Source organism: Ursus arctos, unplaced genomic scaffold (assembly GCF_023065955.2).
Source record: "Ursus arctos isolate Adak ecotype North America unplaced genomic scaffold, UrsArc2.0 scaffold_23, whole genome shotgun sequence".
NCBI lineage: Eukaryota > Metazoa > Chordata > Mammalia > Carnivora > Ursidae > Ursus > Ursus arctos.
The window spans coordinates 44,451,594-44,468,059 of NW_026622908.1; the positions used below are offsets into that span (position 1 = coordinate 44,451,594).

At 55.4% G+C, this 16,466-nt stretch overlaps 1 protein-coding gene across 2 annotated transcripts; it reads left to right on the forward strand.

The window, feature by feature from the left end:
• The first annotated feature begins 9,910 nt into the window (after positions 1 to 9,910).
• On the forward strand, positions 9,911 to 15,946 carry SMIM38 (small integral membrane protein 38). Of its 2 annotated transcripts, none has more exons than XM_057317559.1 (3): positions 9,911 to 10,225; positions 10,669 to 10,768; positions 11,006 to 15,946. In XM_057317559.1, the coding sequence occupies exon 3, from the start codon at positions 11,826 to 11,828 to the stop codon at positions 11,979 to 11,981; it is 156 nt and encodes a 51-aa protein (XP_057173542.1). In that variant the 5' UTR covers positions 9,911 to 10,225; positions 10,669 to 10,768; positions 11,006 to 11,825; the 3' UTR covers positions 11,982 to 15,946. The 2 variants fall into 2 exon arrangements, with proteins under 2 accessions (XP_057173542.1, XP_057173543.1); XM_057317560.1 differs by having other exon boundaries at positions 9,911 to 10,007.
• Positions 15,947 to 16,466: the final 520 nt, after the last annotated feature.

The following is a 16,466-nucleotide window of genomic DNA, read 5'->3' on the forward strand; positions in this document are numbered from 1 at the left end:
GGGCCTAGAAGACTTGGGGGCCCCAGGTTGCCCAGGAGCCCCGGAAAGGAGAAGAGAAGGGGACCCACCCTTGTCACAGGCTGTCCACATGTCAGGCTCAGTGCTGGGGCCTCTCCGCCGGCAGTCCCACCAAATTCTCGAAACCAAGGTTCCTCCACTGTGGCACCACCGGCTTTTGGGGGGAGTTCTGTCCTGTGTGTAGGATGTTGTGCAGAACCCCGACGCCTTCCACCCGCTGGCGGCCAGTTACCGACCCCTAACTCCGTGTGACAACCAAAAATGTGTTCAGACAGCACCAAATGTCCCTTCGTGGGCAAGATCACTCCCATTTTACCGAGGGGGGGACCGAGGGCCCAAGAGAGACCGGTGACTCACCCAAGGTTTACTGAGCGGGGCCCAGGGGAGGGGAAGATCCATGCCCAGAGCGCCAGGACAGGCTTCTCGGGAATGGGATGGAGGGCGGGCTTGACCCCAGCTCCTAGGGAAGGAAGGGCGCAGGAAAGCAGGGAGGAGTGATCGGTTATCCCTCACTGCACAACAAATTTCCCCAAGAATTAAGGGCTTGAAGCATAGACCAACACTTACCTCTCAGATTCCGTGGATCTGGCACCGGGACGGGCTTGGGCTTAGCTGGGTGGTTCTGGCTCCGGATCTCTCCCGAGGCAGCAGTCCGGTGTCGGCCGGAGGATGTGCTTCTGAGGCTGCTCCTGGCTCGGGTTTGGAGAGCTGGTGCTGAGGTGGCCGGACGCCTCAGCTCCTCGCCATACCGGCCGCTCGGCGGGGCTGTGTGAGCACCCTCGCTGCCCGGCGGCCGGCCTCCCCACGGTGAGTGGCCACAGAGAAAGCCACAGTGTCTTTTAGCGCCCAGCTCGGAAACCGCACAGCAGCGTTTCTGCAACCCCCTGTGGGTTCCCAGGCCAGTCGTGTTCCGAGCTGGAGGGGGCTGCCCAGGGCGTGAGCACAGGAGGTGATGATCGTGGAGTGGGGAGCGTCTTGGGAACGGGTGAGCAGGAGAGGCATCCCGGTGGGGGGACTGAGCGCTGGTGGGGGGAGTGGGGGGCGTGTCTGGGGAGGAGGGAGAGCAGCCTGGTTCGTGTGAATGAGCACATGGCATAAAACGGATGAGGGAGAGAATGGCCAGATGGTGGGGGGACTTGACGGCCAGGCAGAGGTCCGTGCTCGATCCTGTGGGACAGAATGCCCCGCAGACCTGTGCTCCCCACGTGGCACCACTGGGAGCTGTGGGGCTTTTGGGGGTGCCTCAGTTTCCCCCTCGGCAAAATGGCCGGGTTGCAAGGGTCGGCTGCAGGAAGAAGACCCGGATGTGCGGAGGCAGTATCGGTCACTCTGTGCCGCGTGTGGCTCTGCGCCATGCTGTCCCTCACCAGGCCCGTCAGAGGACGGGGTGGGGCCCAGCTGATGAGCCAGCCGTTCAGGGTGGTGCCAGAGGGGCCGAGCGGCAGGGGAAGCCCTCCCACGGGACCCGCCACCTCCTCCGCTGGGGCCTGCGGGTCTGCACCTTAGATGGTCTCCATCCAGCATCCTTCCAAGAGGTGGCTGGGAACTGAGCGCCGCCGCTCGACCCCACCCTGTCCCCGCCTGTAGCTGACGCCCCCCCTCTTCCCGCTGCCTTTGGGGGTGCAGCAGGGCCCAGATTCCCACAGCCCCAGCGCCCAGGTGGACGGTGAACTTCAGGAGCTTTGGGGTGGACACGTCCAGGAGGAGCCCTGTCAGACCCCAGACGTTTGCTCAGCAGGAAATATCACGGGGGAGACGCTGCCCTGGCGAGAGTTATCTTAATCCCCGGCTTCCTTTACTGCTCCTCCTAGCGTCCCTCCTGCTCCTGAAACAAAGCTCAGAATAAAAAACCCGAAGAGATTTTAGGAGCCGGAAGCACTCTGGGCCTCATAGACTTTCCATTGTGCCTGATGGAGGGGCAACCATCATGTGGGCCTTACGTAACGCGGCTTGGCTGGGGTGCAGCACGTCGGTGGGCCGGTTCCCCGGAAACATTAGACGCATCATCCAGGCTTAGCCGGACCCACGTGTAACCTCAGATTACCTGGGTGAGAAATGTTGGAAATGAGGTGGGGGCTCCTGCAGGGGGGGTAAGGGAGGGGGAGCAAAATCCCTCTTGGCAGGCGTGCTTGCCAGCGATGGCCAGATTTCCCAACGACAACGGCGACTCTTGTCTCAGCAAGGGTTTTGTGCACACCTGAGGCCTTCTGGTGGCATCACCCCACAGTCCCAGGTGCATTCTGGGAGAGGGATCGGCACGTGATGGCTGGACTGGCCTTCAGGTCTTTGGGGTGTGGCCCTCACACAGAACTGTGATTAGCTGGTGTCAAAGCCCACGGGCTGGAGGGCGAGGAAGGGCAGTGACTCAGCTGGCTGATGCAGCGCCCTCAGGTCAATGGTGCTGAAGGAGCTGGGGAACTGGGTCAGGCTCCATCAAGGTCATGTAGGGGCAGATGGATTTAGGGGAAAACTTAAGGCAACATAAAAACCCTCTTTGGACAAGTTGGCAGAGCAGAGACCAGTGAAAGAGCTTGGAAACCTCGCGCTGGGCTCAGATTCCCTTCTCTGTGCTATAGTTTGTTAAACGGACCTGCCTGCCTCCCCCCCCCGCCCCCCCCCCCCCCCCCCCCCCCCCGCCCAGGAATAAATGCAAGACCGTCTGCAAAGCGCTGAGCTTTGTTTGATCTCGGCTGGGAATGCGTGCCTCGAGTGCTTCGGAGCTCTCCATCTGCCAGTGATCACAAAGGGGTTCCGAGTATTGATTTTGGAGGTAGAAGTTTTAGCGAGCAGGCAAATTTGCAAATACAGCATGCACGAATAATGAGGACGGACTGTGTCTCTGCCTTGGAGAAGAAGGGGAGCTTGAAGACCATCCCTGGGCAGGGGGCTAGTGGGGGGCCTCTCTCAGAAGGCAGAATTAAAGCCAAAACCTGAAGGTCCAGGAGGAGACAGCCCATGAGATCTGTGTAAGGGTCAGCACGGTGTCCTTTCTCAAGGTTAAGTTCAGAGCGGTCACTGTTTTCCATTCTGCATAATCATGGGGCAGTGGGCTTTATCTCTGCCCTTTCTGTAGACCTTGCCGGTGGCCTGTCTTTTCTCTTTTCATAGCTTCTTTTACATTGTTAACTTTTCTTCTCATTTGATTCTCTCCTCTACTACTTCGGACCTCAGATACTTGATCTCTATTCTTTTCGTGGTGATCCCAGAAACTTTTACCAGGTGTCATAAATTTTTATACGCCTCTGTTAATCCGTATTTTATATTCCTTCCAATGATGGGAGGCTTTAGAATATGTTACTTCCCTTCTGACTGATATGCAATTGTGTCACATCTTTTATTTCTAATTTTAACCTCCCCAATTAGACCTGATTGTCCTTGTTTTATGCGGTCAGTGGTGTTTGTTTACACTTACCCAAATGTTCCCCACACCCTTTGCTCATGGTTTTTCTTGCAGATTGCATTTTCCTTCTGAGGTTATTTCTCTTTGGCCTGAAACGTATTTTTTGAGATTGTCTTTACTGGCAGTCTGTTAGTGGCAAACGTCTTAATTTTTACTTGCCTAAAAGTAAATTGATCCATCTTTTCTTTTACGGTTTGTGCTTTTGAATATTGTTAAGACAGACCTGCTCTGAGGCTCCGTCGATGTCAGTCTATATTGGCCTCTGAAAGTTTTAGGGTTTTGCCTTTCGCGTTGAATTGTTCAACCACCTGGAGCTGAGTTTCGTGTGAGGTGTGAGGTAGGGGGTCCATGGTGGTCGTCTGTGTTCTCCACCAAGTATTTTGGGTTTTCAATACTTCAGGCACGCGGTAGGATGGCAACTCTCCACCAAGATCTGTATCTGTTACCTACGCTGCATAACAAGCCACCACTAACACGGTGGCTTAAATAGATACCCATAGAGGAGCTCACAGTTCATTAGGGGCAGGGCGGGGGGGGGTGGGTGGGGTGGGGGCGGGGGGGGGGGCGCTCCGTTCTCTGCTCAGGCTCTCACGAGAGACCAGGGGTAGGGTCTGGGGGAGGAATCCACTTCCAAGTTCACTCGAGCTCTTGGCTCCTGGAGGCCACCCTCGGGTTCTAGCCGTGAGGACCGTCCTCCGACAACATGGAGGCTTCCTTCTTCAAAGCTGACGGGAGAGTCTCACTCCACTTCGCTAGGACAGACGCGTCCACGTATAACCCCCCTGTGGGGGCGACCATGCCATTGCATTTGTGTTAATCAGGAACACGTGACTTGCTTTGGCCAATGAGGTGTGAGCAGCTGTGGGCGTGGCATCTGGCAGGAGAAGCTTAACGACTGGTCCGTGACTTGTCATGTGATCTTCTCTCCTCTGTCACGTGGGAATGAGGACAGCGTGGTGTCTTCTCTCTCGATCTTTTGTGTGCTTAATTTCTCTTGCCTTTCTGTCCTTGGTCGGGTCTTTGGTATCGTGGATACATTTGATCGCTTTTGCGTTTAGAACTTATATTTATGGAAACACCACAGAAGGCAGGAAAAGACCGTCTGCAAACTGAGGAGATATTGTAACGTGTAGAATCGACAAAGAATCAGTATGAAGGGGATGGATGTTTTCATACAGGTTTTTATTATTATTAAGGTATGGCAAGGTCGACGACCAGGAGGCAGGAGCCCACTGGGCGGTGGGGGCCGAGCAGGGAAGCAGCAGCGCTGGTCAGGAGGGAGAGGGAACTCGGGGGGATCACGTGGGCAAGGATCTTTACTGCAGTTTCCGTGGAAGGGCACAGGTGAGGCAGGGCAAGCAGGCTGAGGATCGTCTAGTTTGAATAATTTCAGCAGGCTCTGGGGGCACCGAGGCTGTCCCTGGTTGCGTGGCACCTGCCCTGGGGTGATGAGGCCAGGGGACTGTTGCTCAGAGTGTGGGAGCCCCGATAACGGAGGTGGTTGGGGTTTAGGCTCTGCAAGGCTGGTTTGTATTTGAGAGACGTGCTCCTGGGCGAGCCGTTTGCCGTCTCTAGGAATGTGCTAACCCAGGCAGGGGCAGGCCTCCACGGTCAGTGAGGCCCAGAACACGGATAATAAGATGCATGGTTAATTCAATGAAGAATGCCTAAAAATCAGTAAGAAACAGCGCACTGGCCAAAGTCTCAACTATAACCTCCAAGGAGAGGAAACCCAACATGGAGAGTAAGAACAAAACTACAAGATACTGTTTCTCGTTGGCCAGACGGGCAAACATCAGAAAGCCAGCGTTGCCAAGGAGGGAGGAACGGGAGCTCCTGCTGGCTGGTGTCTGAACGGTCACTTGGAACCACCACTTTGGGAAATAAATCAGCATTTTTCTTGTAAAGTTAAACATATGTGTTCCCTTTAACCAAGCACACGCACTCATAGATAAATGCCCAAAACCCTAGCGTGTGTCCTTACACATTTGTGGCTGGATATACAGTTTCAGGTGGCTGTTTTACTCCAATCCCTGTAACACGTGTCCCCGTTGCCGTTGAGAGGCCGGGAGAGGGTCCCTCTGTCACCTGGACTTGAGCGCTGCCTTGTCTCTCCGGCTGTTTCCAAGATACTCTCTCCGGCCATAACCATTCCTGATGCTCCGTAATTGATGATTCGGATTCTTGAAACCATGAGCTGCACTGATGGCCGAAGCTGCTCACGTCGGTCCCGTCTCTGTGCTTTCGTGGGCATGTGACCATCACATTACAACCTCCACAAACCCCAGCATCTGGTTTTTTTTTTTTGCTTTCTCCGGCATTGGAGACACCCCAACAAACGACCCCTGGTCACTGTGGTGGCGAGGACTCTTGCTCTGGTTCCTGTGGCTCCTGACCTGCCCCGGGGCCTGTCCGTGTGGGCCAGCGAGACAACTGGAATTGATACGTCCTTCTTTCAAGGCAGGTGTCTCTGTCACCCTAACATGCCCGATTGAAGCAAAATCCAGGTACGTTTTACTTCGCTGTCTGACATTGGGCTGTTTGGGATGTCTGGATCTGTGCATTGATGTCTTTTATCAGCGCTGAAGAATGCTCTACTCCTTTCCTCCTTTGCCCTCTTCTGTCCTCTCCTCCGGGCTGCTGTGGCCCTGAGTCCTACCGTCCCGGGGCAGACCCACGCAGAGCTGGGAGAAGCAGGGGGAGGAGGAAGACGGAGCCCTGTGCTTGCTGACGGTGCCTGCGCATTTCCATGAGCGAGCCGTAGCCTGGGGGCAGGCCTGGGCTAGCTGGGGCTATCCTGCCCCTGATCACTGAACGCCGTCACCCACTGGTGACACTGGGGACTCCAGGAGGCATGTGGACACAAGCCCCTTGGGGTGGTTGTGGGGGTTTGGCATTTCTGGGGGTGGGCAGTTCTCGAGTGACACACATTTTGGTGGCAATGGGGTCCCTTCTTGCGGCTCAATCCAACTTTGAGAGCTTACAGTGTCCTCAGGCCTGTCGCTCTCCGGCCTGTTCCGAGGGTCTCGCCAGTGTCTCCCTGATCCCACTGCCTTTCTTTTTAACTTAGAAATTAACAAGAGAAACAGAATCGAGGCCCAGTCATGGCTGGGAAACTGCTGAGATCTACCCTCCCCTCTGCTCACTACATTTCTTTTATCTTCCCAGGAAAAAAAAAAAAAGTAATACCATTAGGTCATCTCCTCTTTTTTTTTTTTTTCCATTTCTGGGAAAAATCTTTATTTTGTGTATTTCTCAGGCATCTTGACATGCCGTCTCAGACTAACAGAGGATCACTTCCTTCCAGTTCCCCTCAAAATTCCTGCCGGTTTTATCTTTTGCAAACGCCTCAGTGCTGCAAAGCAAACCCCCTCCCTCTGTCTCCCCCCCGCCCCCCGCCTCCTTGTGAAGAAGAAAGGGCCCCTGGCTCTCTGAGGTCTTTAGGCAAAGCAGATATATCCCCACAGAGCCTTCAAAGGTGCCTCTTCCAAAGCCGCAAAACTTCTGCCCGTTAACTCTTTCAAAGAGCTTTAGTCGGCGTGTGAAAGCTGTCTGGGTTCATTGATAAAAAAAAAAAAAAAGGTATTGTTTTTAGTACTGCTGAAGATATTAATGAATCGTATCAGAGGGCAGTGAGTCTTTGCAAGGGCCTGTGGTTACCTTTCACCTACTTGTTGCCTTAAACCATGAAATGATGTCGGAGTCAAGATGCCCCCGCCACAGCGGGCGTCCCTGGAGAGGCCGCAGGACGCCTCTCCCTCCCACACCCCAAAGAGTTAAGCAGAAATGGTTAATATTCCTCCCTTTGGCCCCCACGTCCCGTATTCTAATGGATGAACTCTCTCATTCAGACGTGAGCGAGCTGCATATGCTTCCCGGGCTTGGCGGGGCTCGCCTCCCCCGCACGACACGTATGGTCTCCGCTGAAACGGGCGTCCAAGCACAATTTTATGAACACATAGCGCTCACCTCCACCGTTGGCCCCCGCCGTGCACACACGTATGTGCGCCCCCCGTTCTGAGTGGGGTTCGCTTTGTCCCTGTGCGTCCGAGGGCTCAGCCCGAGGTGAGAAAGAGGGAGCAAGGTTATTAAGAATTCTGACAAGGTAGGCTGAATAAATTGTGTTTTCTTTGTGTGCCTTAATCCGGTGTTGTATTGGCTTCTCGGACATGGCTAATTTATTTGGAATTTCATTCTGTTCCTGACAGCATCCTTGAGTAGCTGTTTGATCACCTCGAGCGAAGTTACATACCAGCTTTCAACTGTTGGAAGGCCAGCGGTGTAATTTTTCTCAAGTGCATTCTCCTGGGTCCGGCTTTATGCTCGCGGCAGAATGTTTCAGACGGCTGGGGCCATCCCTTGTCAGGGGGAGAAGCTGGCCCGCCCAGGGGTCCCCCTCAGGGAGGAAGCTCTCCACTTTTCCCCACTCGTCCCACTGTTGGGGATTTTAATCTGCTTTTGTGGGGCAGGAAGAAAGAAAATTAATTTTCGCCCGTCTGTGCGTAGCATTTTAGTGGAAACCCGGTTTGAAGTGCACATTCTGTCGACTCCAGTATAGCCCCCTCCCCGCGCGCAGGCCGCGTTTTGAGCTCAGTATTCTCAGGGGAGGAGGTAATTCAGCCACAAAGCTTCCGAGGGTACTAACCCCCTGTCTACACCGCTCCTCGTTTCTCCAGCAACTTGTGCCTTTCTTGGCAGAAATAGGAGTCGACCTCCATTCTCTCTTAACTCACATATTTCCGTGATGTTTGCTCGTTTATTTTTTGTCATAGCAAGCACGTCTGCTTATAGAAAAAGAGAAAAATAATGATTTTCAATAAGCCTCCAACATCTCTGAGCATGTCACTTTTTGCGCAGTTGTGGCTGGTGGTTTTATAATTTGGGCCGAGTCCGGTCTAAAGGAAACACATGCTTCCTTTCCCGCAGGCTCTTGACCCCCATGCAGGCACCTTCCTACCGAGTGCCTTCTGGGTGCCCGGAACAGTGCTAAGCCCCTGGGGACCTGGCGAGAGCTCACATGCTAGACACCGCAAAGATTTCAGAGACGTCAGTGCCACAATGAAAGTGAAAAACAAAACCAACCAACCAACCCAAACCAGGCTGAAACGCCGGATGGACCCTGGGTGAGAGGACACAGTGTCTCACCGACCCTGCCCCGGAGTCCCTGACATGAAGTCCACCGCTCCTGTGGCCTTTGAGCAGTGATTTGTACCCCCTGCAAAGCGGGCTTATCCCCAGCCTTGCTTGCAGGCATGGGGAAGGGGCTATTGCCTCCTTTTACAGAGGAGGAAACTGAGGCCCAGAGCACCCCAGGAGACCCGGCAACTCAAATGGGGCTCTCGGGGCTGGTCCTGGTGCTGTCACTGCAGCGACAGCTGGTCCAGGGCGGGCACTGGGCTGTGCCTCCATCCCCAGCCATCCTCCTTGGACCTCACCTGAGAAAGGGCTCACCTGGCATTCTCTTAGGGAACATGAGGGAGGACTTGCCTCAGGTTTTTTCAACACATGGCCATTTGGGTGTAGACAGACCCTTTGGCTCTTTGCACTCCTGATTTAACCTGGGCCCTCAATCTGTCCTTGGTGACCCCGGGCTGGAGCCTTCCCCGGCTCAGCTCTGTGTGTCGTGGAAAAGTCCGACTGCCTTTGATGGGGACACTTGTCCCCTTTGTCACAGGTTGCATTCGGGGCAGGTGCTCTAAGAGGTGGTGCACTGGGAGAAACGTGAGTTCGGGCAGAAGGAAAGGGAGAAGCTGAGAAAAGGTGTGACTGTGGGCACAGCCCCAAGTTCACGGTAATCCTGAGCAGCATTCTGGGGCCTACTTTTGGCCTTTGAGTTTGTCCTGACCTGCAGGGGAGCTGGGTGTTCACCCCCCCTCCCCCAGTCGGTCCTGGGCATGAAAGCCCCCAACTGTTCCAGGTCTCGGTGCTGGGCGGCCCCCACAGCCAAGCGTGTCCCCTCGGGGAGATTTGGGTCTGGAGCAAATGGACATTGAAGCCAGGGGTCGGGGGCACAGAGATGGGTAAAGGGTCCCAGGGGTCAGGGTGCAGCCCCAACAATGCCCCAAGCCCATCATCGGCGGGAATTACGAAAGGATTAGAACAAGGAGTGTCTGGTGCCACTGTCTGCTCCGCTGTCTCATCACAGAATTATTTTCTCCATGTGGGTGACGGCCACCTTACCCATCTAAGGTCCACTGCACCTGTGCGACAGGTAAACCCTTCTCAGGAGAAGTCGGCCCTGGGAACAGCTGTGACATTGTCCAGGGGACGGGGGCATTTGTTTCCTCTCCTGAAGGGCGTGCTGACCTCGGCCTCACTGACTCCGGGGCCCAGGGACCTCTGTGCAGGAATGGGGAGGCCTCCGTGATCCTAAGGAGTCTGGGTGCGTGGATGACACGTGACCAGGGCACTGTTGACTTTGCGTGTCCCATGGTGCGCTTGGCAAACAAAGAGTTTTACCCAAGGCCACCTTGTCCCCATCTGCCAGGTTGGGAGCTGTGGAGCGGAAGGCGGAGGACGGGATCTGCCTGGTGTGTGCCCGCCCCTCCAGCTGGCCCAGGACGCCCACCTGGAGAGGCTGACCACGCAGGTAAGTGAAGGAACCAGCCTCTTTTCCCTCCCCAAGTTCATGGCTGCTTTCCCCTGGGACCTCGCTCCAGATACAGATGCGTGTGTCCGGGAAGGCAACTCCTGCCCGAGACTGAGGATTTTCCTGCAACACTCTGGAAACCCTTATCAAGGAGCCGCATCTTTGAGAATGCTCCATGTGATTACTGCTTCCAGGTCGGGCTCTGGCTAAGTTCTCATGTAAGTTTGAAGTGATCTTCAAACCCCTGCACAAGGCATATAAGCCCAGAGCTTAAGGTCACCTCTAGGAGTCATGGTCAGCAAATGTGCTGGGTCACCTGGCCAGATCCACTGGCTGGTGGCTCTCTCTGTGGACAGAGGCAGAAAAAGGCATTTGCCACCCAGAGAGCAAAGAAGGGCTTGGTGCACTTTCAGGCGGGGTGATATCTGAGCTTGCGGGGGTGAATGCTGAGGGAGGGATGCCAGTGCGGCTCATTGCGGGTCTGGCCCACGGTGAGTGCCTGGCACATGTTTGCGGGGATTATCATTATGAAAACCACAAGCCAGTGCTCCCCCTACCCCTCTGCCCATCTTAGGTTGTATTCTTTGTCAAAGCCTTTGCATTTAGTCCTTAGATAGAACCTTCTGGAAAGGCTGAGCAGGAGCACATTCTCCTTTTGTAGGTGAAGAAGAAACTCAGGAACTGGCTTCAGGTGGCCCGCAGTCCTGGAGGTCCCTGAGCCTTCTTTCTCATGAGGTACCTGCGGCTGGACCGTTTCCCAGGTGAGGACATGCTTGGATCCCCAGGGCCGGCTTTCGGAGACCTTGGCTCCTCCCTGTCTGTCCCTGGGGCCCCTTTGTGTTATGAGGCCATAGGGTAGGAGTTGGAGGAGGTCACCAGACTGTCTGTTCTCTGCGGAAAGCTTGGCTGGGAAAGGCCAGAGGTGGAGGTGTGTGTCTGTGCGTGTGTGAGCGTGCGTGTGGCAGCCTGAGAAGGGCTGGCGGATGCTGTCGTTTCAGAAACGGTGTGGGGACATTTCTGAGGACGTCCTCTCCGGAGGCAGGGGGGCAGTCGGCGACCCCCAGTCCGCGCCCACGCTGCTCCCTGGATCCGCACGCGCGGCCCTTCGGATTCGATCACAGCCATCTGTGTCGCTTTCCCGTGAGGGGTCTGTGCGCGGAGAGGTGGCGGCCAGCCCCGTGTCGCCTGCGAGCCTGGGGTGGGAGCCGCGGAGGCCGGGGGTCACCGCGAGGGCGAGCGGGGACCCCGCGGAGCCGGGCCTGCTGGTGAGCGCGCAGGTCTCCCCGGGCGCGGGCCTCCCTCTCCCCGCGCGCCCCCTCCTCCCCGCCCGCCCCAGCCCTGCCCCGCCGCCGCCGAGTGATAGCTAATTGGGCAGAGAAAGGGCCCGATTGTGTGCGCGCCGGAAGCGCGGGCGTGGGCGGCTGAAAGCGCCGGAGAAGGTGGCCGGCCTCGCCCCGCAGCTGCCGCCGGAGCCGCGGGGAGGTGACGTCAGCGCTGGCGAGCGGGGCGCCGGCGGAGAGGGGGGCGCTCTCGGCCTCCCGCCCCGGCCGCTCCACAATGCGACCATTGTCGGGCCCTGGGCGGCGCGCGGCGTGAATGGCGCCCGGGCCTCTCGACCGGGGAGGCCGCTAGCCTCGCCATCCGGCCTCTCACCCGCCAGGGAGGCCTGGGACTGGACCGAGGCAGGCCCGGCCGCCCCCCGGGGGAGCCGGCTGGAGTCGGTGTGACGCCCGGGCCCCCCGCCGCCCAGCGGACCCTCTGCAGAGCGGGGGGCCTGCCCCCCAAGGCTGGGCCCTGCGCCCCACGCACGGCCTCGGCATGGCCTCCTGGTTCGGGGGAAGCCTGGGCTCCGACCCGCTCATGGTCCTGCTGGTCATCATCCTGCTGGCGCGCTTCCTTCTGTGGTCCTGCCTGGGCACCTACATTGATTTTAAACTGGCCCGGCGGCAGCCCTGCAAACCCAAGGAGGACTAGGGCCCCTGATGGCCTGGGGACTCTGAGTGGCCTGCATGGGCAGGTCTTCCCCTCCAGGAGAACACTGTCCCAGAGGAGCCCTGTCCTGAGGCTGAGGGTGTGTGGGAGGGTGGGGCAGGGCGGGCAAATCACTCCTGTATCCCACCCATAAGGCAGAGATGGACCGTGTCCCACCCAGACTGATCAGGGCTGTCCTGGTGATGGCCCATGTCCCACGTCAGGACAGAGGGGCCACCACTGCCTGTGTGTCTCCAGGTTCTGGGGTCTGCTGTTGGAGTGAATGATTGTGAGGGCGGGTCTTGCTTTAAGACTTTCTCTGCCTCCAGTTCTTTATAAATATGTTTGCAGGATGAGGTGGGGATGAGCCGGAGGCTTGGGGGTGGGAGGGAAGGACAGATGTGGTCACATCATAAGCCATCCCTGCCACCAGAAGCTGCCACTGCCTTGGTTTTCCCTGAAGCGGACCCTGGAGGGTCTCAGGTCAGACTTGTGACACCTGAGCCCGAGCCCAGCTCTGGTTGACTGTGGGTAAACTCTCTTTCTCCATCTCTAAAATGGGCACAATAACCCCTGCCTCCCTCAGAAGGGTATGAGGAGGGTGGAATAAGGAGGTGGGGTGGCAAGTCCCCCGTATTCTGCACACTGCTGGACATGTAGAGGACAATGGAGAAGAGAAGCCAGGAACCCAGGGCCCTCCCTTCCTTTGTGCTTTCGAGTGTGTGGCCAAGCTGCGCCTCCAGAGGCTGACAGGCGGGAACCTGACGCGAGCCTCGAACCTGGCCTCCCTGCCGCCCGCCTCCCCCTCACGCCCTGCCGAAAGAGCAGCAGGTGTAGCGGGGTGCTTCTCAGCCTGCTGGCAGGTTCTAATCGCCCTGCAGATTTTAGCAACCACGATGGCCAAGCCCCCAGACCAAGAAGCATGGGCAGGGACTAGATGTCCCTGGGAGGCTGGGGCCTGATTGCACTGTGCCTTCCCACAAGGACTGGGGACTTCTGTCAGAGCAGAGGCGAGGAGCCTGTGTCACTGAGCTGGACGAGCAGACTCAGGAAGCCCTGGCCAGGAGCCGCCCTCCTCGCCTTGCGGCATCCTGGCAGAGGGATCACGGGCCTGAGCCAGGGATGCGGTGGGACCTGATGAGCTCACTGACACCGTGAAGATCTTGCCTTGCTCCTGAAGGGCCTGCCGTGCTCGAGACAACTGCATGGACTGGGGAGCCGGTCAGCCGAAGCAGTGACCATCTGGGGGCGGGACTGACCAACAGGAGAGACTGTTGATGGTGGGGTGTCTTGGAGGACGGTTTACAGGTGAGGTTCTTTTCTTACGGGTGACGGTCTGGGAAGTCTGCACAGGGTGGGGTTACCATGCATGGATTCATCCCAGGGCTGGGGGCGGCTGTCCTTTGGGGCGGTTGTATTGGCCAGTGGCCCAGCAGAACCCGCATCCTCTCCGTGTCAAGAACCTGATTACAGGATTAGGGGAGGAGGTGTTCTCATTGTTCTTAAGGAAAATGTTCAGTTCTCTTTAAAATGATCACGTGTGATTTTACCGACCTCTTTAAGAAGAATCACAGTGGTTGCCACGATCACATACCAAGGTGGCCAGCCATCCTGGTTTGCCTCGGGCTGCCCCAGTTTTAAAACTGAAAGTTCCTTGTCCTGGGAGACCCCTCCCTCTCGGGCACAGCAGTGCCCACCCCGACTCTGATGGAGGAAAAGTCAGTTCACACAACATGCTAACGTGTTTCCAGTGGCTGACCTGCCTGTAAGCTGCCTGCCGCCCGTGAGTGCATGTGGGTGCACGGATGGCACCCACACAAGCTTGAGCTTCACCATTTGGCCCAGTGGGCCAGAGTTCTGGGGCTCTCGCTGCAACCCCTTCCATTGGGGGTGTCTGGCAGAGAGGACAGAAGCAGGAAGCTGCTGCCCACACAGGACCCCCGAAGAAGACCAGATTCTGCCAGTGTTATTTGAGCCCCTTCCCACTTACACTAGTCAATATATATATATATATATTTTTTTTCCTCTTTAGCCAGTTTACATTGGTTTCTTTATTCACAACTGACAAAATTCTGATGCGTGCAGGCCTCTGCACCCACGCACCAGCCATCCATCTACAGCCTCACGACGCATGCCTGGCTCAGAACGAGCCCTCAAGCCATGGCGTCTGAGTGAGTGAGAGGATGTGCCCTGGCCTGGTATCAGGCAGCCACTGATCCAGCGCCAAGTGACAGACAAGTCAACAGAGACTTAAACAGGAAGCTCCCCCTGCCCTTCATCTTTCTCTTTTCATGTCACAAAAAGTCTGGCCTTTGTCATTCCCGGGCCGTGCTATGGCAGTTCCATGACATTATCAAGGACTTAGACCCGTATTTCTGTTCTGCCATCCTTCACATGTAGCTTTGGTCTTCACGGTCACAAGAAGGCTGCTGCTACTCCAGACATCCTGAGTGAGTTCCAGGCAGGAACAGAAAAAAGGGTGCTAGAGGAGGGAGAGGCAGTCCCCTGATAGGTGAAACCCTTGGTTGTGCATGTCCCAAACTAGAAGCATGTCGCCTGGCCTTCTTAGATGCAGAGGAGGCTGAGAAATGGAGCTTGTTAGTGGGGCTCACGGCCACCCTAGAGAGTGTCAGGTTCCTGTTATAAAGGAAGGCTAAATGGATATGAGGTAGGCAACTAGTGATCTCTGTCACTGGTCCTTGGCATTCTTTGTCTTTATTTGGGACACCGTTTTGGGTATTTGGGTGACTTTTGTGGGCCCCTTATGTACCAGCTTTGCCCTTGTCTGCTCTTCAGGGATAACAGCTGAGCTCAGCTGTCTTTTGCAGCTCCAACGTAGAATTAGGCTGGCTTCTTCAGGCACCTAAGAATTTGTTCCAGTAAGAAAGTCTGAGGCTGAAACAGACATATTCCCTCTGAGAGATGCAGGGAGATGCTCGTTTGTCCACAGCGGGTAACAACAGGCACAGACCCATAGCACATGGATGGTAGACAGTGAACAGCTGATGGGTAAGTGAAGGGTAGTGACGGCTAGCCGATGGATAACTGGAGGGCGAGATGTAGTCCTCAACTTGGTGGGCATCAGAGTGCAGCACTCACAATGTGAGAGGCAGCATGGATACAATGTATAAAACGGTGCCTGCCCTCCCGTGGCTTGCAGGCTGGGAGCTCAGAAGTGGGCAGAGAGACCTGGAAATAGATATCAGCTCCGCACTAGGCAGATGGTTATTAAGGACAACAAATGTGGCAGGTGCAGATTAAGATATAGTGTCAGTGTACGATACACACCAGATTTTGAAGGCTTGGTACAGAAAAATATTGTATAATCTCACTAATAATGGTTTTATATTGATCACGCATCGAAATGATAATATTTTGGACACATTCCGGTTAAATAAAATACTAACATTTTCAAAGTTTCCGGATGGTTGCTGCTGAAGAGTATCTTCCAGTGACAACAAGCACCACGGGGGCCGGTCTAACCACAAGCCCGGTGATTGGGACGCTGAGACCGCACACAATACCTGCTTTAAGACAAGAAGGCCCAGAAACGCTTCGAAGGAGGACCCCCTACCACACCAAGTACTCAACACTATTTACACTGCTCTAGCTCGTATAAGAAGGAAAATTCCCAATTCTTTTTACGGAGCGAGCATCTCATTGATACCCACATCCACCAGACAGCATGGAGGGAAGAAATGCATGGCGACGTCACTTAGAAATATTGATGCAAAAATTTGGACTCACTGAATTAAGCATCGCATCAGAGGGATAAAACATCACGACCAAGCAGGGTGGATTCCAGAAATGCAAGGATGGCTGATACTAGAAAATCAGTTAGTATTATTTCCCATAGTAATAGCTCCAAAGAGAAAAATAATTTCATAATTTCCTTAGACTCATTTCCAAAGATATTTGGATAAAATTCACATCTGATCTCAATAAAACGCATCGTAAAACAGAAGAAATAGATACCATGTTGATATGTTTTTAACCTGAAAAGGTAGTTCTCTCTGAACAGGGAAGGTAGCATCATGACAGGTAGGGACGTCGCCGTCAAACCCCGGAGTGGAGAGGAAGGTGCTCACAGCTGCTGAGTGGGGTTCTGGGGTGAGGCGTAGCCTGAACGACTGGGAAAGAGAAAGCAAGTACAGAGAGGTAGGGGTACTGGGGAGGAGAAGGACACCCTCACATTAGTCACCGAGAGATGGATGGCATCTTTGGAAAAACGGAAGAGCATCCCCTCAGAATGAATGCAAATGGTTAACGATTCGGGGAAGTGGGCGGCCCCAGGTCGCCATGGAGAAACCACACACGGCAGGCGGTCTCTACAGGGATGCTCCACACAAAAGACCCCATTTATAAGACCAATGTGAAGAGCAGAGCACCTGGGAGCAAACTTCATGAGCCATATGTCTAATGCTTGGAAGGTCGAGTTGTTCCCTTCTGTAGGTTTTGGGGTGCACTTGGAATGCTGCAGATTTCCCT